This window comes from Stegodyphus dumicola, chromosome 4, assembly GCF_044657685.1.
Source record: "Stegodyphus dumicola isolate Sdum_Otavi_A_Nest chromosome 4, ASM4465768v1".
NCBI classification, from domain to species: Eukaryota; Metazoa; Arthropoda; class Arachnida; order Araneae; family Eresidae; genus Stegodyphus; species Stegodyphus dumicola.
In genome coordinates this window covers 248,715,261-248,740,038 of record NC_140771.1, presented here as the reverse complement: position 1 = coordinate 248,740,038, position 24,778 = coordinate 248,715,261, and the positions used below count along the sequence as shown (strand labels likewise).

At 32.0% G+C, this 24,778-nt stretch overlaps 1 protein-coding gene across 2 annotated transcripts in view; it reads left to right on the top strand.

Moving 5' to 3' along the window:
• The window catches only part of LOC118200596 (tumor protein p63-regulated gene 1-like protein), a 40,953-nt gene that overhangs the window by 3,276 nt on the left and 12,899 nt on the right, over nt 1-24,778 (top strand). Inside the window, exons 2-5 of one of the 2 annotated variants that reach the window (XM_035372556.2) lie at nt 5,336-5,448; nt 14,687-14,778; nt 17,138-17,314; nt 21,066-21,200. In XM_035372556.2, the coding sequence (XP_035228447.2) occupies nt 5,336-5,448; nt 14,687-14,778; nt 17,138-17,314; nt 21,066-21,200 (517 nt within the window). The remainder of the gene's footprint in view (nt 1-5,335; nt 5,449-14,686; nt 14,779-17,137; nt 17,315-21,065; nt 21,201-24,778) is intronic. The other variant, XM_035372557.2, reaches the window with a different exon arrangement.

Genomic DNA, 24,778 nt, shown 5'->3' with positions numbered 1-24,778 from the left:
CTTCGTGAAGAAACCTAAAAGGTTAGGTATACTGCCAATATACCTAAAAATTAAAAAATGTAGCTTGAAATTATTGATGCATGGGTTAAAGTAGATTGAAGAGTATCCCTTCTATTATCGCAAAGTTGTTTTTTCATTTGTAGTAACCTGAGAGTTAAATGTTATAGAAACCCCATTATGACATAATCGGCTGCATGACTGCGGTAAATTTTGAATGATGGGATAAGATTTGTAAGGGCTTGTGGTTTATGTTGGTTAGGAACTTCGTTGCTTGCTTTATGGTTTAGACCAGGGATGGGCAAACTCCAGCCCGTGGGTAGAATTTTAATTTGGCGGTTCGAGGCAAATTAAAAGAAGAATATATTATATATCCATCTCCTTTTCTGCTTTGTTTAAATTTTTTTCTTCCTTTTTTTATGATCTTTTTACTATCTCTATTTTTGTTCTACAAAACATAAATCGATGGAAATTTCAAGCACAGCTTTCAATCAGTAAAGTGTTAAAAAGTGGAAGTTCTTTGTTAGTTATAGTTGTAGATTGTCGCCAACAAGCGTTATCTCTTTTTCGAGCAGACATATGGGAATCCAATATAGGTAAATTAGACCTCTTAGAAAAAAAACTTAATCTTAACTTAATTATCTTAAGTTAAAACTTAATATGTTTGCTCGGCATCTAGCTAAGAATGACTTGTCTTATTTCCCCGAGGTTAAATTCAATACCCTCAGTAAATGAAAGAAACTTAGGAATTATGAAGATGGCTTGAAAAAAACTGCATTTTGAGTCCGAATTCAGATTTCAGTGCCGTTCAAACAGAACTGGATATTTTTCCCATGGCTTTCAATGTAAATTGTGAAGCAGTGAAGTCATATTTGCAGCTTGAATTAATTGATTTGCAATCTAACAATCATCTCAAGCAAATGCTTCTAAGTATGCCAAATTTTGAGTTTTACAAATCATTATCGAAAGTAAGTTTCCCAAATTTAATATCTCACGCCAGAAAATGAGTGCTATGTTAGCTTCATCTTATATATGTGAACAGGTGTTTTCAATTACAAACCTTAGAAAGAATTATTTCAGAAGTAGACTGACAAATGAGCATTCAGCCTCGTTCCTTAAAATCGGTACATCTCACTTCGAACCTCAATACAGTCAAAAGTCGTTAATTCGGACACCCATAATCCAGACCTCAAAGCTAAAAACTTTCTGCGCATGCACCGCGTTGACACATGCGCATAGGCGTTTACGTGTGCGCGTAAGACCTCTTACGACTGCGCATTTGCGTGTGCGCAAGCGCAGAATACGTTTTCGCGTGCGCGTTTTATGTATAACGAAGGGTATAAGCTAAAATTATCTAATTATCTAGTTCAGTTAATGTTGATGATTGTGTTGTTCCTTAATTTTCAAATTGGATCCGGCTTATTATTTTTTGCAGACTGTAAGAGCAATACTATAAAAGTAAAATGTACGATCGATTATGTCAAATAGAATTTCTGAATCTGGAGCTCCCAAAGGATCGTACAAAATGAAAGTATGTTTCAATGTTCATCAAACAAAAAGTGGAATTGCTGCAAAAATGGATAAAGACATGAAGACTGTGACAAAGAGGTTAGTGAAAATGAAAAAATTTCGATTGGCAAGTTAGTCGGTATTCTCGGCACAGCAATTAACGGGACTTGAACAACGGAACTTTGTAACTGAACAAGAAATTATGTCTGTTTATAAAGAGAAAGTATTATCATATAAAACGAAGCAACGTAAACAACTTACATTGAAAGAAATGTTTAATAAAGTAAACAAATAAATATTAAGCTTTTTTTTTTTGTAAATTTTGATACCCTTTAGATCATAATTGTTCTTTATTTCATAAATTACGGTTTCATATTTTTAATTTTAGAATTTCTGCATGCCATCTTACGTGATTTAAACTGATGATATATAATCCGGAAAAATCGATAATCGGGAATCGCCGAAGTCCCGATGAGTCCAGATTAACAACTTTTGACTGTATAAGGAACTTTTAAAAATGAAATTGCAATTTCATTAATCTCATTAACACATTTTACTTGTAATACTTCTACAGTTCAAAGTCCGTAATCCGGACTTGTCCGGACTTCGGCGTTTCCAGATTAGGGTTTTTTCCGGATTATAGATCATCAATTTAAATCTGGTAAGATGGCATGCAGAAATTATACAATTAAAAATATGAAACTGGGATTTATGAAATAAAGAGCAATTATGGTCTAAAGGGTGTCAAGGTTTAGAAAAAAGAAGCTTAATATTTATTTGTTTACTTTATTAAACATTTCTTTCAATGTAAGTTGTTTAAGTTGCTTTGTTTTTTGTGCTAATACTTTCTCTTTAATTCTCTCTTCTATAAGCAGATGTAATTTCGGTACTTACGTATTATCGCAACCAGGTTGATGCTATTCATAAGTTTTGACGCTATTTGTAAGCTTGAGTAAAAAAGTATGAATAGAAAGAAAATGTACGTTTATTAATTACAGATAATTTTTAATACAGTTTTTTATATTATTTTCTTTTAAAATATAAAATAGCAATTAAACCCTTCCGGTTTCGAATTTGAATAAGTTGCAGAATTATTTTTTCGGCGGAAATCTTTTTGCTATTGCTTTTAGCACTGATTGAAAACCGTATTCGCCATAACCATGTACAGGTCAACTTATTTTTACTTAAAAAACATCCCAGAATTGCACAAAAATGGCATTGCGCACACTCTTGACTTTATCCATGTACACTGCTATTTTCTCATAAATTACAAAAATTTGCACGAAAATGCAGGAAAATTTTGTGAATCTCCACGTGCTCTTTTTACAAAACTACGTATAACACGTAGGGTTGCCGTAAATAGGGTTGCCAAATTTCGCAATTTATGCGAATTTTGACCTGGTTGCGATAATACGTAAGTACCGTAATTTCTTGTTCAGTTACAAAGTTCCACTGTTCAAATCCTGTAATTGCTGTGTCAAGAATACCGACTAACTTGTCAATCGAAATTTTTTCGTTTCCAGTAACCTCTTTGTCACTTTCTTCACTAACTATCAAAAGCAGGCATATGTAAACGTTTTACGTGCATGCGCGCATGCGTAAGTTTGTGGCTTTGAGGTCCAGATTATAGCTAATTCCGTATAATGGACGTCCGGATTACGGACTTTGTACTGTATATAGTTTTTTGAATTTTAGAAAAACTTATCTTGGCCAGCCAAACTTTTTTCCTTCGATTTTTGGCCCGCGCCCAAAAAGTTTGCCCATACCTGGTTTAGACGGTAAAATGGCTGAATGTGGTAAATTTAATTTGAAGTTTCTGTAAGATTTGGAACGAAAGGGAAAAAGAGCATTGACTAATGTGTAAATGAAGGTTTACTTTAGTAGCCATTATAAGTATCTTGTTTGTAGGAAGGAAATGCGCATGATCGAACATCGGAGGATATTTTAAACTCTTATTTTTCTGAATTATGAATATATGCGGCGCTGATATACGGATTCTAGTTCAGATAATTTTAGGAAGTTTTTAGATGCTGTTAAGGAATTTTGTTTGACTGAAGACAGAGAAATTTATGTGTGATATAAAATAAAAACATCTGCCCTGAAGATAAGGATAGTGCTGACAGATTAACTTCCAGTTCATTGCGCGTCGCGGCGTTCCCCCCTTCCGCAGAGCAACGTGAAATTGATAAACAGATTTCAGATTGGTTAGAGAAACAAATCACCTCTGTGTCACTTTCTTCATGCCTTTATCCATTTTTTGCAGCAGTTCCGCTTTTTGCTTAATGGACATCGAAACATGCTTTCACTTTGCAGATTCTTTGGCAGCTCCAGCATCGGAAATTCCATTTGACATAATCGAAAGCTGAAGCGTACTTTTATAAAATTGCTGTAACAGTCTGCAAAAAATAATAAGCTGGATCCAATTCAAAGATTAAGGAACAACGCAACCTGCAATATTAACTGAAATAGATAATTAGATAATTTTAGCTTAGCTTATACCATCTGTTATTCATTAAACTCACATGTGTAAACATATTATGCACATGCGCATGCACAGAAAGTTTGTAGCTTTGAGGTCTGGATTATGGGTGTCCGGATTAACAACTTTTGACTGTATTTCATCTCGATGTACTCCGTCTTTGATATGATTTAAATCAAATTCCTCGTCATTATAAATATCACCAATACACATCAAATAATTTTCTGGTTGCAATTTTCTAATTTCGACTTTGCGTAATGTATGCTTTACGCATGTGTACATTGAAAGAAATGTTTAATAAAGTAAACAAATAAATATTAAGCTTTTTTTTTTGTAAATTTTGATACCCTTTATATCATAATTGCTCTTTATTTCATAAATTACGGTTTCATATTTTTTATTGTATAATTTCTGCATGCCATTTTACCAGATTTAAAATGATGATCTATAATCCGGAAAAACCCTTAATTTTGAATTGCCGAAGTCCGGATTACGGACTTTGTACTGTACTAGCACCTTGACATACAGTGACGTCCAGGAGACTTCATCGATTTCATGTGCCATGGGCAACAGAGGACTTCTATAGTTTCTTTTTCCTAACATGCGTGTAGACTTTGTTGCCCACCGACGCCCAAGCGGTAAAGCCTTTTTTGAATGTCAAACACCCCCAGAAAGTCTAATTCACCAAAGGAAGATGTTTTTTTAGTAATTTTGGCTGGAGAAAAATGGAAAGCATGATTCTCTGACCAACAGTGCTGGGCAACAGAGGACTTCTGTTTTTTTTTTTTTTTTTTTTTTTCCTAAAAAGTCATTGTAGACTTTGAAGCCCACCAGCGGCTGAGCGGTAAAATTGCTGAACACTGGTATTTTGGTCCGAGGTTTAAATCTAGCAAATGGGTTGGCTGCAGGGGCATTTTCGTGGTTTTCCCCTTGTGTAATGTGTATATGAGCCAATTTCCCTTTAAAAGACCTCCACAAAGGTATCCCTCCCATTAGGCAGATAGCCATCGAGGCTTTGCCATAACCTCATTAAAAAAAAAAATTACCACACGTAGACTTTGATGTCTCCAAGATGTCAAGAACTGTCTTTGGCAAACACTGCGTATATTATTATTGTTATATTAAATTGTTAAAAAGTATATTATTATTGTTTTATAGCAATATAAATTTGAAAATAGAACGTTTTGTTTCTAAGCTTGCACATGAGTGTCCAAATTAAATGGTATTTTTCGGACACTTATTTTATTTATATGCCAAGGGGTTAAGGTAACATTCATTAATAAAATTAATTTTCTATTGACATTGTGGCAGTGGAAATAATGCTTCTTCTTATTTATTATTTTATTTCAGATGATGTAAATGGCAACTTTGGAACTGATACTGCAGTTGATGGCACGCATCGTAAATCGTCATCAATAAGAACTTTGTATTCAAGTGATGTTCAGGACTTCTTTGCTGTTAGAGTAAGCATTTTAGATATACAGTAATAAAAACAAGTACTCTGCTGTTCTCTTTCATCTCAATAGTATTAATTTTTTTAATTTATGAAATGCTTATAAAAAAGTACTAAAAATATAAGATATCAATTAATAATTGGTGTTGGAGAATTAAAAGTCACATGTGGTTAGAATGAAACTAAAATCAAAGTACTGTTGAATGCCACTATAACACTATAATGAAGTTCAAGGGACCAGAAGTTCGGTTCTTTTTAACCGATGGTTCACTATCTATATATATGATCCAAAAAAATCAATTATCTTGCCAAAACATGTAAAAATTGAGTAATAATAATAACAATAATAAAAACTAAATTAAAAAAGTCTGTCTTGTTAAAGGGAAAAATGAATATAGTTTTAAAAAATAAGATTTAATTATGATTATTATTATGTACCGTTAATAAATTTGGTGGTTTTTCTTTTGCAGTTTCACTATATGTTAATAATTTTATACAATAAATTACATAGCATAAATGTTATGGTTCTAATCTTTTACCTGAATTATATAGTGATTACTATGAATAAAGCTCTGTTTCGATAAGTGCGTTGCGAACGCATAGCGTCATTGGGAGAAACACATACACAAACAGACAACTGTTAACACTATTGCATTGGATTTACGCATACAGAAGTTCAGTGGTTGATTGCATTTATTGCCACTAAATGTCTCTGTATTTAACTTACAGGTTTGGACTCTTAAGATACTCAGCTTATAAACTGTGAAAGTAAAGCATGTTAGCAATTTTTAGATAAGTTAGCCATTTTTAGGTAAATGCATATTATGAACATCTTTATTAAATTAAACATAGAAGCTGAAGTAATTTTTGAAAATTTCTTTGCTTTTCTAGAAGCTTTAAATATTAATGAAATAATACATAATAAAAACTAAAATATACTATTACTGCAAAACAAATAAAAAAGTTTAAAACATTTAAAAATAACTGGTACTTTAAAAATACATAGCAACTGTAAAAAAAAGTTTTGCAGTATTTACTTAAAATTTGCTACACTTGTATACTGCTGTTTGCCACGTGAAATTGTATATTTTTAAATTATGTCCAAATTTGGGGAGAAACAGATAATATATAAAATTTTAGCAATTAACTTTTTCAGTGTCCTAGCTGGGTAATTTATTAGAAATCTTGCTTGTTGAAATCTACTATGCATAGTTGTATTTTATGCATAATGCATAAAATATTTTTTTAATTTATAAACTTTAAATTCATGCCTCCTTTTATAGAAGAAGTTATAAAGATAAGCTTTTCTTTCTTTATAAAGTATATGCATGTGTAAGAAAAATAAAGACTTATTAAATTAGCAACATAAATTTCCCTTCTCTATTCTAAAAATAGTAACCCCTCTCTGCACTGCGTCATTTCGAGACTATTCTATGTCATGTGACTCTTATGTAGTTATGATGATGTAAATGGAACTAAGCCTCAAACAGCCAATAATAATTTTACAGCAATATTAAATGTCCAATCAAAATGGTTTGAGAACCAAAACTAACTCAGTCTGACTTGAGATTTCATCATAAGAATAACATACTTGCTTTCCACACTTTGGCCTAGTTAGACTGCTGTTGCTTTCTTGCTACAAAATTATCAAAAATGCCCTTTGGGAAAGCCACATTTAATATGCCAACTTGTGTGTAGCCGCCACATGTTGCTGAAAGTAAAACTGAAGATTTATTCTGCCTTCGCCTTCAATTTCGTAGTCATTATGGATCAATGCATCTACACCATCCAAATTCCTGCTCCTGGTCATTGCTTCTGTTCCTGAATATGTTATATATATATATTGATATATAAAGTATATATTTGTGTGTGTATATATATATACACACATAAGGTATAGATTCCTGCACTTCAGCTGGAGAGGATTGAATTTTAAAGCAATTATTATAATAATTTAAAAAAACTTTTTTTTTTTTAATGTTTAGAGCATTAATAAACTCTCGTGTTAATTGGTAGTGAAAATTTAGAGATGGAAACTTTTCAAAGTCTCAGCACATGTATGTATATTCACCAAAAAAGTGAAACGAATATATATATATATATATATATAGTCAAAAGTCTTTCATCTAGACGTCCATAATCCGGAATGATCTATAATCCGGACCACAAAGCTACAAACTTTCTGCACATGCATAAATGCATAATGCGTTTATGCATTATAATACCTTTATGCATGCACATAATACCTTTACGCATGCACATATGCGTTTACGCATGCACGTTTAATGTATAATGGATGGTATAAGCTAGGCTAAAATTATTTAATTATCTATTTCAGTTAATGTTGCAGATTGCATTTTTCCTTAATTTTCTAATTGGATCCGGCTTGTTATTTTTTGCAGGCTGTTAGAGCAATTTTATAAAAAGTAAGCTTGAACTTTCGATTATGTCAAAAAGAGTTTCCGATTCTAGAGCTGCCAAAGCATGTACAAAGCGAAAGCATGTTTTGATGTACCGCTTCCGATAGTGAAGAAAGTGACAGAGAGGTTATTGAAAACGAAAAAATTTCGATTGACAAGTTAGTCGGTATTCTCGACATAGCAATTACAGGACTTGAACAGTGGAACTGAACAAGAAATTGTCTGTTTATAGAATTAAAGAGAAAGTATTAGCACATAAAACGAAGCAACTTAAACAACTTACATTGAAAGAAATGTTTAATAAAGTAAACAAATAAATATTAAGCTTTTTTGGTAAATTTTGGTAATCTTTAGATCATAATTGCTCTTTATTTCAGAAATTACGGTTTCATATTTTTAATTTTATAATTTCTGCATGCCATCTTACCAGATTTAAATTGATGATCTATAATCCGGAAAAACCAATAATCCGGAATCGCCGCAGTCCCGACGAGTCCGGATTAAAGACTTTTGACTGTATATATATACAGGGAGTATGCTGTAAATTTGTATTATATTACAACTTTTAAAATAAAACAACTTTTAAAATTGTTTAGAAGCAGGATTTGAAAAAAAAGGAAAGGTAACTTAGGGTAATCTTTGTTAAATTTTGCAGGACTAGTTTCAATGGTTTAACTATAGAATCATATTCCTCAGCTGTCCAAGTGCAAATGAACAAGATAAGGTATGGTGATAAGGTAAGAATGGCTGGACAAAAGTTAAGCTATTGGTGCCATCTGTTGATGAAACAAGAAAACTAAAACATAATTTCCTTAAACGCTGAAGGTAAAGGTGGATTGGAATTAGGGTCGTTATCTAGAACAGAAAGACTTTTTTGAATGTGAAGCACCTCCGCAAAATCTTAATTCACCAAATTTTTTAATAAATTTGATTACAGAAAAATGGAAAGTGTGATTTTCGGACCAACAGAACTGGGCAACAGAGAACTTCTGTGTTTTCGTTTTCCTAACATATGCCTCAAGTTCTTCAACTTGAAATTTTAAGGCTCTCTTAGTTTTACCCATGTAAATTAAATCACACACTGGCTAGGAATCCTGCAAATACCCCACGAATTCATATCCGGAATGGGGTTCAACTGAAAATTCTATTGATAGGAGAAAAAAGTGACATGAGAATTAAATTTCTGTCAAACACGTGCAGTTTTTAGCTAATCGATGTAAAAAAAAAGGAATGATAACAGAATTCTTATAATCTCCTAAAACAAGAGTGTGCCTTTTGATGTGTTGAGGTGAGAATTTTTTAACTGCTTGGTTAATAATGTTGGGTGAAAAGCCCCTGTCAATAGCAACTGTTTTTAAATAATTTAGTTCTGAATCAAGAGCCAGTTTGGAGGAGCAAGCTTGAAGTGCTCAGAAAACTAAGGAATAAAATAAAGCTAACTTCTGTTTAGCTGGATGACATGATTCGAAGTGTAGTGAAAGGCAAACTGATGAAGGTTTACGGTAAACAGTAATACTGAAGTTGGATATGTTACATGTGACCAAAATGTTGAGGAATGGAAGAGAATTGGATGACGAAAGTTTAAAAGCGAACTGAATAGCAGGATCAATGGAATTTATTATTGAAAGAACTTAATTCATGAGTTAATTAACTAACTTTAGTGTTAATTAATTTAATTAACTAACTTTAATTCTTGAGCTGTTACCAGTTGAAGAATTAAATAAAGGTACTTGCATATTAACTAAACCACATCGACACAGTGTGGCGATTTTTTATGGACGAAAAAGAATGACATAAATTCAAATAGCAGAATCTTATTATTCAAATTCAGTTTGCAAAAATTTACTTATTACATTATAATTACTGTATTTTCCGTTGTATAAGATGTACTTTTTCTTTAAAAATTTTGTGTTTAAAAAAATGGTTGCATCTTATACAACGATAGCACTGCCCCCAAGATGAATCCTTAGATAAAGGTGTCTGCAAGGCAAGGCTTTTGATTTGATAAGATTTACTAAAGGCATAGGCAATTGCCTGAACCATTCCAAGGATAAGGTACAGGCATTTGATTTAAAGATGTTACTAGCAGTTTTCTTAAAAGAAATTGGCAAGAGAGTAGGCTAAATGGATGATTGTAATAAGATAGTGATTAAGAAGAGATTTATCAAAAATGAAAATTAAGTAGGCAAATTTCATTGGATGAATATTATAATAAATTGGGGTTGTTTTTGTAAGCTTTTATTTAGCTCACTCATAGTGTGTTACTAAGATCAAGAGTTTTCATTGATTTTTAAATTACTTTCTAATAAGCTGTTGAGCTCAAATTTTGCACACATACTCTTTGTAGGTGACAATATATTGGTTTGAAGTGATTTTTTCAAAATTCAATTTAAATTTTTTGAATTTTATGCTGAAATCAGGGTTGCCACGCTACCGGGAAAACCGGAAAAAGTCAAGGAATTTGTAAATTGACCAAAAAATGCAGGGGAAAGTCAGGGAATTTAAGTGTTTTAGTCAAAATCTGGAAAAGTCAGGGAATTTCATACAATGATCCCGCCAAAAAAGGCGAGTTTTGCGCCGACGTCGGAAGAGATAACTTTTTGGCGAATTGTGTATCACGTGAGTGTCATTCGGGCAGCTGGCATAGAGCCAATTTTCGCAGCTCCAATTTGATTGTCTTTTTAGAAAGGCAAAGCAAGTTTCCCGCAACCTCGAGTATCGCATGTGCAGTGCATGAACTAAAGAGAAAGTACCTGTTCTCGTATAAAACAAAATGGGTTTAATCCTAGTATACAGTACCATGAAGGTTAGAATTTAAAAAATATGTATTGTAAAGAAGGAAAACCTCTCTGCAACAGAGGTGGCTCGGTTCCATCATAGCGAGAAACAGCTGTGCATGCGCGATTTATCTGTCACCAAAGCTCGAAACCGGTGTCGAAGTTCGAAGCTCACGTTATCAAGAGTTCATAAAATGAATATCGTTTAAAATGTCTTCAAACTCTAAAGGAAAAGAAAATATTTTTTGACGCAAGTAAATTAATTCATGGATTAGTTATTTTGACGGGGGAGGGGGGGAATCTACGAAAATCCGTTTTTAAAATTATTGCGAAAAATCCAAGAAAAAACGTTCTTTGATAAAACGTTTCTTCTTGGATTTTTCGCAATAATTTAAAAACGGATTTTCGTAGTTTTCTTTTTTGTCAAAGAACGTTTCTTCTTAACACGTGTTTCTCAATATCCTGTACACATCGCGAAGAGGGAAATTCTGGCCGTTCCGTCGTCAAATCCCTTGGCAAATTTTCCCTCCGCTTTTTACATAGACGTTCTTTGGTCAGAATAATCTCCATGTATGGTACAGCGGGATTTGGCGACAATTTTCAAAATCATGCGAAGGCCGTATCGTATACTAGGATTTTACCGCAAAATCTTTTTTTTGTTTATTTTCTTTTTAATAAATACCTTGTCATTTTGCAGTAAAAAAAAAAAAAAATCGTAATCAGTCATCTAGGCTAACTATATTCACTAAAATATCATTGATTATTCTAATTCAATTTTTAAGTAATTATCTTTATTTTTATGTTATTCATATCATTTAATGTTGCTTCTTCCCTCTAAATTTATTCATCATTAGTAAGTAATATTTCCAAATTTCAGGAAATTTTCTCTGGCATAATCCTGAAATTAATTCTACCAGTATGATGACATCACGAAATTTAATGCACATATTTTTTCCTTATGTATGCTGCGTAATAAATATAAAATACCTCAATTTAGTAAAAAAATATCATTAAATAGATTTCTTTCTTTCGTTTAGCTGCAAAATGTCTGCAAAAAAAGCCTTATTTTATTCCAGATTGGGTAGATTCTAATCTCAATCTTCAGTGGAGAAAACAACTCCTATTATAATTATATTTGTGTTTTCAAGTGTTAAGGTGCCTTTTAAGAATACACCTTAGACAAATTAAATTAACCTAAAATCTAACCTTTTAGCATTGCATTGAGATTTATAAGAACCAGATTAGCCTTGTGTTGAACTGGGGATGATCATGAGTAATAATTAAATAAAACGTACAGTTGTTATCCAATGTATATATCTTAAATTTTATTAAGTTTTTTAAGTGGAAAAGTAAACAAAATTATCAAACAAAGTGTACCAAGAATAATTAAGAATAAATGTCCTCTGGGATTTATTGAATAATTAAGTGAATTTGCTACACAGTACAAGTAATACCATAATTAATTTACCTCTTAGCACAGCCAACGTACATTTACGCGGATAGACTGGAATTTTCTCGAAACATACCTGGAAAAGTCAGGGAATTTCATTCTCCTCTTTGAGTGGCAACCCTGTGAAATTCAATGAAATTTGTAGCATAATTTAAAAAAATTAAAATTTTTTTTATCTATTTGACATTCATTATTTTAAAAGGTACTTATGTATTTTGCTGCCAACCGTTTTTGACAGTTTCCCCAGACAGTACAGTTTATCACAAATAATGAATAAACTTGACTTCGCTGTACACTCATAAGAACTTTGCTTAGGTTTTACGTAACCCTGATCTTCGGTAAGCAGGGTTAAGTTTTGTAAGGGATTGTATAATTGCTTTTTCTGTTTTCCTCTTGTATTTGGGGGGGGGGAGGATTAACATTTGCGAACTTGCCTTTTACGGAACAGCAAGCAGTGACGTATTTTCAAAGTTGTGTGACTGTCATGCTGATGTGCATATTCAAAATATTAAAAGACCGCGGAGTTCATCAAAATAATGCAAGAAAATATATCGCCGGATGACTTAAGTACACATGGCATGACTTTGTATTTAAGTGAATTTGTATGTCTTCATGCTCATAAAGAAGGTGACATTTGTTATTATTTTATATTTCATTAGGCATTTTTGACTGCCAGAAGTAGCTTAAGTTTCAGTGCATTTCTTTGTCAGATAATCCCAAAGCTTGAGCACGTAGTTATTTAAATTTTCACTTTGTTGAACTATCATATTAAATCTTGATTTCCAAGATAAAAAGTCCTTTTCTTGAAACATCAAGGTTGATTTTATTCCACTCCTCCTTTACAATCTTTCAGTCATTCAATGTTTTGGGATGCTGCTTATTAAGAGCTTGTTTTAAAAGTTCAGATGCACAGTAATTCATAAGAGACATATCCGAGGACTTGAGTGGCATGCATTTAAAGGGAATAGCTTCAATTCCTGTTTTATATCTCAATTTCTTCAAAAAATAAAGCAGTAGATGTAGAGGTATGGCTTAGAGCCTTATCCTAAAGGAACTTAGCAAAGTGAAGATTGTTTGGATAAGAGATGGTATTTCTTCTTTAAAAATAGGGTGTCAAAACACATTTCTGTTAGTATTCCGAATTAATTTTGATATTTTTTTCTGCTTTCCTTATTTTAATTTTTCAGTTATAAGAGAATCCAGTAACAGCCTTTTCTTGTTTTCTCTGAACCAACATATTAAGCCTTTTTCTCCTCTTTTTCGGTAGTAAATCGATCTTTTTCTATTGTAATCAGATAAGTACATGCAAGCCTCGTCAATTGTAACTATACATTTCTATTTTGCACATGCCAAATAATTTTCATACAGCAGTCTGCACATAATCTTACACCGAGAAACGTGTTTCACCTTTAGGCAAACGAACATTGTGTATTTTTTTGTTATGATTAGCTTTAAATCAGATTTTATAATTTTGTTCACATTTCGTACAGAGATATTTAAAGATTTTTCAGTAGCTCTTTGGAGGGGGGCTGGATTTTCCTTTAAAAGATGAGATGCGACTTTAGATTTAATAAGAGCTGTACGTATCTTTGTTGGGTGTACATTTTTTGCCTTTTACCCAGTCAGATGTAAACTTTGACGTTTCTTTCCTTTCATATTAATTATGTCACTTATTTTATGTGTAGAAATATTAAAACCATCCTTTTCGCATCCTTTTTTAATAATTGAATTGTAGGATTCCCGACTGTGTACTTCTAAGTTACAGCTGAATGTGAATAATCTTAAAAACTAGTAAGCGAATAATCGCTTGAGTTAGAAAACAACAAGTGAAAAGGGTGAAATAACCCTTTATTATTCTAACTAAAGTTTAACAAAACTCCGTCTTGGAGTTGTACAATAAAGCCGACACTCGGGCTTCAACTTAAGAAATAAACTAAACTAATCTTAACTAAAAAGATATAGCCGAAGCTATCAAAATTATAACAGAGTTTGCCCCTTAACGCTAATTGACTGCGAAGCTATCAAGGGCCTAAAGTACGGCTGAGTGTAATAATAGCTTAAGAGAAAGTAGCCTAAAAAGCCAGATGCGTTGCTTGCCAGAATCTCTGGTTCTCTCTGACTAAGTCAGTAGAACTTCGCGGTTAAATACTGCTCTTCCTCATTAGTATTCAAACGTGATTCTAAAACTACGTTCTGGTCGAAAGTGGTAAGTTGAAATTAAGAAGCGATATGAAAGGAAGTTTAACTCAAAATTTAACTGTTAATAAAATTAACATAATCCTTAGAGAATACGAGTATTTCTTTTCAGACAATGCAAAAATATAGCTTTCGACCCATTGTTTATTTTTCGGCGACATTTTAAAGTAAGGAATATTTTTAACACTGCAGACAATAATTAGACCTTATTCCAACTTGATGCCAGTCACATTTGTATTTTAAAATTGATATTTAAATTCACGGAGAAAATAAAAATCATTACAAAAATGTGTAAACACCCTCGGTATTTGTAGGCAAGTGTTAAAGATGTTCAGAGTAAACCATTTTTTTAAAAAACGTGTTTTAACACAACATTGTTTTGATTGCTTTTGCTTTACCCCCCAGGAAGGAGCACTTCAAAAGGCTGCAGAACAATGCCAACCTGTACTAATGGATCATCTCGATGGAGAACTCCGAGGCGTTTGGTTACTAACAGAGTAACTATTTTAATATAATATTCATAATTATTGAAAATAAAATTTTAGACATATATAAAGTTTTGTAATTCACTTTGTAAATTTAGAAAACTATTTGCAGGCATTTAACTATTGTGCTTTTAGTAGAAAGATAATTGAATTTCTGTATGTGTAAATCATAATGTTAACATCTGCCATGATAGCTTAATAAAACGTAATTGTTTTATATAATCTTAATTTTGATAAATATTTTTAAAAAGTGTTTACCGACAGTATTTTTTTTCTTTGTTTAATCTGTAACTGATGAAATTAATTTTCTTGGAATTAAGCAGTAAGGTAGGATAGTTTACATTGTAATATCATTATTTAGTTATAATAAAATAAAGAAATGAAACAGGCCTTTAAAGTTTTACTAGTATTTGTGCACTTTGCTGAATTATAGTTGCAAACAAAATAATTATGTAAAAAACATAAAAATTTAAAAAAGAAAGTTGTAAAATATTCTTTTAAAAAATAATGCCTCCTTTACAAATTTAGCTATTTTTTGAAATAGCTACATTTTTTTTAACTATCAAATTATTTTAATTTGAAAAGTATTTAATGTAAATAGGATTTAAAGCACATTCAGATAAAGGTAATACAGTCAACAATTTACTGGGATAGTAAAATAGGTGAAGATATGCACGGTTAACTCGAAATCACATTTAATGCAAAGACAGTTTTAAAAAAAAATATGAAGATAAATAACTGTAATATATGAAATGAAAAATGCTACAAGGCAATTTACATATACAGTATATTTAGAAAATATGGTTTTATAGTTTCAAATCAGTTTATCACTCTGACAGTTCATGTAAAAATGTCAGAACTTTCTGTTTCGTGGCTGAGTTGGCTTTTGTTAATGTCATTTTATCAGTCAACAGGCTATCTATCTTCTTGGCCTTCCAAGTAGTCCAGAATGCATTCGACGTGATAAAGTGTGGTCCCATGTATGATGTTATCATTGCAGTTTGGTCCCTGTCTCCACTGTCTTCTGCTGTCACTTGATACTTCTTTCCCCCCTTACATGACTAACAATTTTCTCATCTGTGTGAGTTTTGAATGAGGGCGAGTTGCTGCCACACTCTTCAGAAATGTTATTTTGTCCACATATTTGTATACACTGTTTGCCATCTGAGTTAAATAAGCTGGTGACACCTCTGTCAAACCTAAAAAACTTTCATGTTTTTCCAAGTCCAGAAGAATTTTTCTCCAAGATTTAATTAGCATTGAGGATTTTACTTTCTCGCATGCGGCAACACTCTTGTAGATAGCACCCAAAACTAAAATTTTTTATGGTTTTCGTCAATCAATTTATATAACATGGCAGAACGGTATTTTCATTGAACCGATGCAGTAACACTGTGGTCCATAGCCTATATTAGGGCTATCACATTAGCCAGCAAGTACTTTACAAAAAATTATCCTTGTCTTGATTTTAATGTCAATTCATTTGGATGGGATGGCACAGCATGCTGTCTAAAACTAGCAGAAAGGCCCTGTGATTCTATGAAGTCTGTCACCAAAGGTCCTTCTCTTTTTCTGGTAGATTGGTTGCTACCGTGCTTTTAAAAGACCTTGGTTTTCTTGCCTCTTCAGTGATAACCAGTTTCAGTTTGTGGTTTCCTGCTGCATTAGAACAACACAACTTTATTGTCCCATGAGATTTATTGACCTTGTGAGCAGCATTCTCTCTCTCTCTCTTTTTTTTTCCAGACACAAGAGTTTTTGTTGGCAAGCATTTTCAAAATAACTCTAACTTGTTTGATGGACATTGAAACATGCTTTCGCTTTGTAGATCCTTTGGCAGCTCCAGAATTGAAAACTTCAAGCTTAATGTTTATAAAATTGTTCTAACAGCCTGCAAAAAAATAATAAGCCGGATCCAATTAGAAGATTAAGGAACAGCACAATCTGCAACATTAACTGAAATGCCTTAGAATCAGTAAACATAATTTTAGCCTAGCTTATACCGTCCATTATACATTAAACGTGCATGCGTAAAGCATACAAAAAAAATAAAAGTTTGTGGCTTTGAGGTCCAGATTATAGATCATTCTGGATAATGGACGTCAGGATTACGGACTTTATAATGTATTTATAAATTGGGAGTGTTGCCAACTTGTGCACTGCAATTTTAAATTTCATTATTTGAAGCTTATATTTCAAAATCACGTGCAAGTAAATGTTTCTCGTTTTAAAAATCTCGGTTAAAATTTTTGATTTCATGTTTAAATGTTATTGTGTGTAAATATGGTATGTATATCTATCTTGTCTATATGTATTGTATCTCTCTCTATATGTATTGTAATCTGCAAACCTGTGATATTTTATTTTCCAGAATAGATCATTGGGATACAGAAAAAGAAAGGCTTTTGTTTCTAACTGAAAAAAGCTTGATATCATTAAAATATGATTTTATAACTTTGCGTCTGTTAGACTACAAGCGTTATGCTCTCACACAGTTCCAGCAAGTAGTTATAGGAGAACTGAAATATCCTGAAAAATCACTCATGCCGTAAGTTAAAATTTAAGTATATACTTGGAAAGATTTTTTTTGGTTGGAAGAGGGGGCTGCAGTAATATTCAAGTGACAGTATTTTTCCATTGCATTATGTTGAATAGAAAAAAAAAAAAAAAAATTATATAAGGGATAAAAAGTTGTATATTTAAATTGTTTTTTTTTTATTCTCTCTTTTCATGTAATAATTCATAGGACAACTTTGTGTGTAATTTTTATTTCTTAAAGTGTTGAACTGAATCTTAATTTAAACATATGTAATTACAAAAGCTAACTCTATTAATAAAGTAGGAAGATTTTATATATTTCTGAATAGTAATAAGAGAAATTACATGGGATTCATGCTGTCATAGTAAATGAGACATTAAATAAATAAATAAACAATTAGCTCTTAATGTCTTTTTCTTGTAATTAATTTAAAAATAATTTCAATTAATGTTTAAAATCTCAAAAAAAAGTTTTTGTTGTTGTAAACAACAGAAGAAACATTTTAAGTGTTCACTAAATTGTTTGGCCCAAGAATTTATAAATTACCAATATAAGGATTTTCATAGTAATGCTCAGTGTATATAGATTATTCAATGACTTAAATGCCACTAGTAATCATATTTGCCCCATCTGATTTAGTTAAATAAAGGGTTCCACAAAATTCATTGGTGAAGCATTTATTGGAACTAATGTACTATATTTGATAAAATTTTAATTTATGTAGTAACTTGAAATAAATCAGCTGGAAATCTCATGGTATGTAAATTAGAAAGTTTCCTGCATGCCATTTGTAAAATTCCAAAAATTTTTTAATTTCAAAATGCAGATTTTCTTTTCATTTCCCAAAGATAGAAATATATTAGAAGAAGAATGAAAATTTGTTGTGAAAGCTAAAAGAAAGAGAAGACTAAAATTATGAGTGTCTTTGTCATTTTGGTATTTCCATATAGTGGCATTGGTTAAATTTATATTTCTGTAATTTCTCTAATTTTCTGTTTCACATATTACGTATATGACCAAAACCCTTAAAATTGAGGTATACTGGCAGTCTCCAAACAGAATAGACCATGTTCAAACAAAATGTAAGCCATGCATATAGGGAAATAAGGGTTTTGTAGGTATAGAATGTAGTTGGTAAAAATTCGTAAATGTGATGACCTAAGCTTTGGTCATATGACAATTTTAAGACCAAGTTACGTAGATGAGTTATATGAAGAATCTGTTGTTGATACACCACTAAAGGACAAGGTGTAAACAGTGAGTGATATACTAGTAATCACACTTAATGATTGGAGTAGATGTGAACTGCTCAGGCTGATGTGGAGTAAACGAAAGGAAATGATGGTACAAATGGCATCAAGTTCCAGTGCAGGGATTTCAGAGAGTGTTAATAAACACACACTGTGATTTGTACTGAAGATGAGGTTACAGATGCCCATGTCGGATGCATATACTACAATTTTTACTTGCTTGTATGAAGTAAAGGAGTATTGTAATTGTAAAAAATTTTTGGTATCATATTTCAACAAAAATATCCATTTGAATGATGTTTTTGCATGACATCTGTATGTACGAACAGAATAAAAGGCTCTTTTTCCCAAAACGGATTGTAAAATGATCATATGTATTTCACATAACTCAAAAATGATTAGCCTCAGAACGTTGAAATTTTGTATAATGGACTGCTATAACATGAAGTTGTGCACCTCACTTTTTGGTTGCTATCAGCCACACGAAACGTGTGTGTGTGTGTGTGTGTATATATATACCCACTTTATTACCTGGCTCGGTGAGCTCAATAATTTTTTATTCTTATATGTTGGTAAATTGTGCATTTTCTGCTTTAGAAGTGATTGAATTATGCTTTTTCTTATATTCCGGTTAAGGTTTTTATGCCTTTAGTTAATTTGCATGCAATAGTTGAAGAATTATCATGAGTTTAATAGTTGTTTAAGTGGTACTAAGACTAACATGGCCAGAGTTTATTTACATATGAAACTCAAGGTAGAATAGTGAATTAAGTCAGTTTGTACACCAGCTTCAGTGTCTTTTTGTTAAAAGGGACCAAATGTAAACTTTCGATTTTATGCTTTAAAATATCTATATTCCTGCCCACTAGCTGAATTGCTTCTTTTTGCGTAGAAACTGTAATTTATATATTTTACAATTTTTTATGAAGATGTTTTGAGTTTTTATGTATTTTTGCCTTGCCGTCAAATGAGAACTGAATTGATTGAATGAGAAATATAGCTGTAATGAAAGTCGAGGAAATAAGTTTAAATGAAATGCAGCAAAAAATATGTATAATTTATTAGGCCATACAAAAAAGTCATGGTGTTTGTTTTTTGGTGTAACCAGTAATGACTCACGTGTATAGCAGTACTGGTTTGATGTTGCAGTCATTAGATATGTCAAAATTGGGCCAGTTGTTGTTCTGTTAGTGTTACTGACAAAACATTACATCAAAAGGAAAAGCATTTACTAGATTTGCCATTAAAAGTAATAATTGCCATTAATAGCTGGAGAAATACAGTAGTAATCTACCTACCTAGCTATGCCATTAAAAATAATAATGGCCATTTTGATCTCTCTCTCGAATCCTCAGAACTGGAGAAATATAGTAGTAATCAACCTTTTGTAGAATTTTGTGTCAGTTTCAGAATATTTGAATGCAATGTAGGTAAAATACCAATAACCACACCTCTAATGATTATGAACATTCACATAACCAATGAAATTCTTATTCCTTTCTCTGTAATCAGTAGTGCATTTATAATTATAACTAAATTTAAACAATTTAACTAACTCTCCTACCATTATTTGTACTTAATTGTTATTTGCTTGAATTATAATTTAATTGAAATTTTATATTTTTAGCCTTTTTGCTTTGTGAAAAGCAGCTGATGTATTTCTATGTACCACATTAAGTATAATTAGCCGGACTATTTATTATATCTGTAAAACTGCCATTTTATTCTTATGCAGGTCTGGTTAGTATTTTATGGGAGTACCTTGTCTATAAAATAAGTGAGAAATCTAATGGATATGAAAGCAGTTTTGTTACTAAGCTGTAATATTTTTCATAGCTGGCATTTGTAGAACATTTCAATTTACATTCTTCAAACTAAGAAGTATTTGCAAAAATTACAAGAGGAGGAAAGAATGCAAATATCTAAACAAAATCCTACTTTTTAAATGTCGTGGTTCCTGTACTTATATTTGGGTTGAATATATAAATGAAAGTTTTATATTGATTATAAAAAGATTAAAAACACAAAATGTTTGTCTCCCATATGACAAAAATTGGTCAGGATATTTAATATCAAAATTTGCAGTTTCTAACGTCATCTTCAACGTGCCTCGAGGAATCGGTTAATTAAGTAAAAATAATTTGAGAAAATAAGTTTAAATGAAGTGCAGCAAAAAATATGTATACTTTAATAGGCATACAAGAAAGTTATGTGATATCCGCATCAGTTTATATATATATAACGAATATATTTTCCCCCTGTAATATGACTTGTGATTTCTTTTAAAAATTCAGCGGTTAAGTTGAATTTTTTCACTTTGTTTTAGATAGCATAAGTACATAGATACAATCCTTTTAAGTGTTTTCATTCTCATGTTTATATTTTGTATCCTGAAAATTGCTTTTGAATATTCCAAATTCTTAATCTTTAGCTGTTTTTAAAAAGGCCTTTTTTTTTTAAGCTTGTGTGTGTAATTGTTTGTTTGCTTTTATTGCTATCCTTGCTCTCAGGAAGATAAATGGAGCCATGGATTTTTTTAAACAAAGAGTTTTACCAAAAATAAGACAGGGACGAAATTTTCGTCAACCTGTTAACTCAAGTTCTGTGAAGCTTACAGTTGTGGCTAACAGGCCAAGATCAGCTGTGTATGTTTCTGTTTGTACTGTATCTTTCTTATTCTTGTTTGTATTGCACTATCTTCTCGTTTAATGTGTTATGTATGATGAATGTTTTTATTGTACTGACTATATGTTCATTTTATAATTTTTTTAAAATATTGACAGTATAATTAGACAAAAATTAAAACATTTAGCATAATTATGCATTACTGAAAAATACTAGTTTATACAGTACAAAGTCTGAAATCTGGACATCCAGAATGATCTAAAATCCAGACCTCAAAACCACCAACAATGTTTTCTTGTAAACTTTACACATGCGCATTTGATTCCCTCCTACATGCATAATAAAACATCTGGAGAGTTCTGATTCTTAATTTTACTTCAACACTAAATAAAATACCTTGTAATTTTAGAAACAAATCATTTTAGCATAAATTTATATGATCAGTAATTTGGCTCCATTGCTGCGTATCTGCTTGGCATACATCTCAAACTGAAACATTCCACATAGTTGCATCGTTGATCTGATGCCAACCTGGCGAATTATTATTTATTATACTTTCCTTTCATCATCGCATGTTTATCAAAACATGACAGATTGAGTAACGACTCATGTAGCGATGCCTAAAAAATTTTTTTATGTTAGTAATTGAATAATAAAGAAATGTGGTAACCTTTTATGTTGGTATTATGCTTGGCGATGATTACGGATTTCAGTTAAATGCGCTAAAAAATGATGACGAGGAAAAATTTGTCAAAAATTTCTTTCCAATATGCTAAAAATAGATTTTGTTGATGATACTCATAGACCCAAAGACTACATTTAGGGTTATTTGAATTAAGAATAATTGATTTGTTATTTACATAAACCCAGAACCAGCGCCAGGGCTCGTATGGCCGCATCGAGTCGCAGAATTTAGGACCCACAGAGACTGCATCAGGCCATAAGTTATCTAGCGCTGGCGCTCAATAAGGCTTAAGTATGTGGTGGGAATTTTTTTATTCAGAACTTTGGTAAGCCTTAATCAAGAAATAGACAAATGCAAGAAATAGACAAATATAATAAATAACTAATACAAATCAGGCTTAATTGTCTCAGTGCACGATAGAAGCAAGATAAAATTTAACGGAACAACTTGTTGTTACTCGCCACTCATGATGCATAGCCAAATATGAATAGTGAAGAATAGCTAAATTTGATGATTAAATTTGATGATGATAGCCGCTAATTTTAAAGGTTTTCTGATATCGCAAAACAAAGGTGAAATTTTCCAATTCACGATTTTGTAAGGAAATGTGGAGAAGCGGTAATAAATGAAAATGATATAAAAGAAGTTTTTCATTGTGATGACAATGCTTCTCAATCATCAGTCAATTAATGAATGGCAAACTCTGTAGTATGGTTCTATATCCAGAAAATACCGCTACCAAGATTGAAGAAAGTCACAGAGAAATTACTGAAAATGATACATACCATCTTACTAGATTTAAACTGATGATCTAATGTCCGGAAAAATCCCAAATCGCCAAAGTACCGACGTGTCTGGATTTCAGACTTTGTACTGTAATAAGTAGCACCATTTGCAGATTGATTTAAAGATGGATGTATTTCCAGATATGCTTATTAAAATACCAAAATGAAATTTGCTGAATGCAGTTGACAGTAGACAATGGGACAAAAAAAATTGTAAGAAATTAAGGAATCCATTTTGTGTTAATTTAAAATCAGTGACTGTATTAGGCATGAGAATGAGTAAAATGACAGTATTATGAAATTTCATCGCACTTGAAGAGCATGTAGAAGGTTTGGAATAGTGCAGTTTTTAAGTAGGAATTTTGTTCTTTAAATTAATTCTGATTCTGTGCAATGTTTTGAATGTAATCCTATTTTGGCGTTCAGTTGCTTGTATGATAATAACCTTTAGTTGACTGTGACTTCTCCTTTTACATATAAAAATGAGATCAAAGTGATGTTAAATTATTGATGGTCATCATACTGCAGCCAATCTTAAAGTGTTTGAATTTTAAAATTCTACTATGTAAATAATTTTTTTATTCTTATTTTTGTTAATATTTAATTTATTGCACTTTTGTTGCTGAATTTTATGCTGCTATTCAGTTTTTACCTGACGATTTCTGATTCTTAATTTCCCTTGGCATGGTTGTGATCAACCCAGTGTTTCTTCTTTACATTAGTGCAATTTTTTCTTATTATAATTTCTTACATTCAAAGTGGTGGGAATTTTTTTATGGACTCAGGATAACTTCAGGAAGTTTTTGTTCTTATTTGGAAGTTTATGTATTTCAAACCTTTTATATACTTTTGAAGTTGGTCAATAATTTTTATATTAATTCTATGTAATTATGCAAACATGTGTTTTTGATAGTGTATATTTAGATAATGTGTGACATGTAACAGGATGAGTTAAATTTTGCTTTATATACACCTGTGTGCATTAAGGAAATTCGCAAATTATGTCTGTTTTTATGAAAAATATTGAACCAAAGGTACTAATCATGGCACTGAATACTTATGCAAATATTTAGAGTTGAGTATGTTAGCATACATATGTGCATCTGCAGAGCTGTGATTGTGGAAGGGATATAAGCTCACGAGGCATTTTCGGCGATTTGTGTACTTGTACTCCGTAACATGCACCTTATTTCTCGCAAGAGTTGGCTGAATTTTTATAAGTTGTCAGGTAAATTGAACAGTATGGATGACAGAATGAGATGAAGAATTGTGGTAGATTGGAGGTAGGCCAGTCGCAAGCTCTGGTGACTACAATGTAATGCCCAGTGTTGTCAGTAATTTGTTGAAACAATTTCAGGACACTGGATATATATCGAGAAGACCTGGACAGGGTTGACCCTGATCCACAACGGTGAATGAGAATTTTTATTTGGTACTTCCAGCATGATGATACAGAACTGCTACAGCTTCACAGTTCTCATGTGATCTGAATGTTGCCGTTCGAACCCGAGTTTCACAGTATACGATTGCCCAAAGGCTTTATGACATTTTGTTTTATGCCAGGAGACCAACTGTTTGTGTCCGGCTCATTGCAATACACAGAAGAGTATGTTTAGCATGGAGCAGACAACATGTGCCTTGGACCAGATTTCAGTGAAGCACTGTGCTTTTTACAGATGAATTGAGACTGATCTTGGACACTGATTCTCAGTGTACCTGTATCTGGAGAAAGCCTGGAACAGAATACCAATGCTTCCTCATCAGGAAAAAAGATCATTATGATAGTGGAAGTGTAATGGTTTGGGAAAGCATTATATTGGGTGACCGTGCACGCCTGCATGTGTTTGACAGAGGTTTCCTGACTGCTATGAAATACAGAGATGAAATTTTGGAGCTCTATGTTGGACTTTCCCAGAGACACAATTGGTCTTGGATTTGTCATAATAATTCTCATTCGTGTAGAGCTCAGGTGTTTGATGATTATCTGGAAAGTGATGACGATATTTGCTGCATGGCCATCCATATCTCCATACCTTAAACACTATAGAACACATCTTCGGCAGTCTTCGGAGGGCAATTTCAGTTAACCAATTTTCCTTTGAGAATCATCCTGAAGTTGAAAACTGTC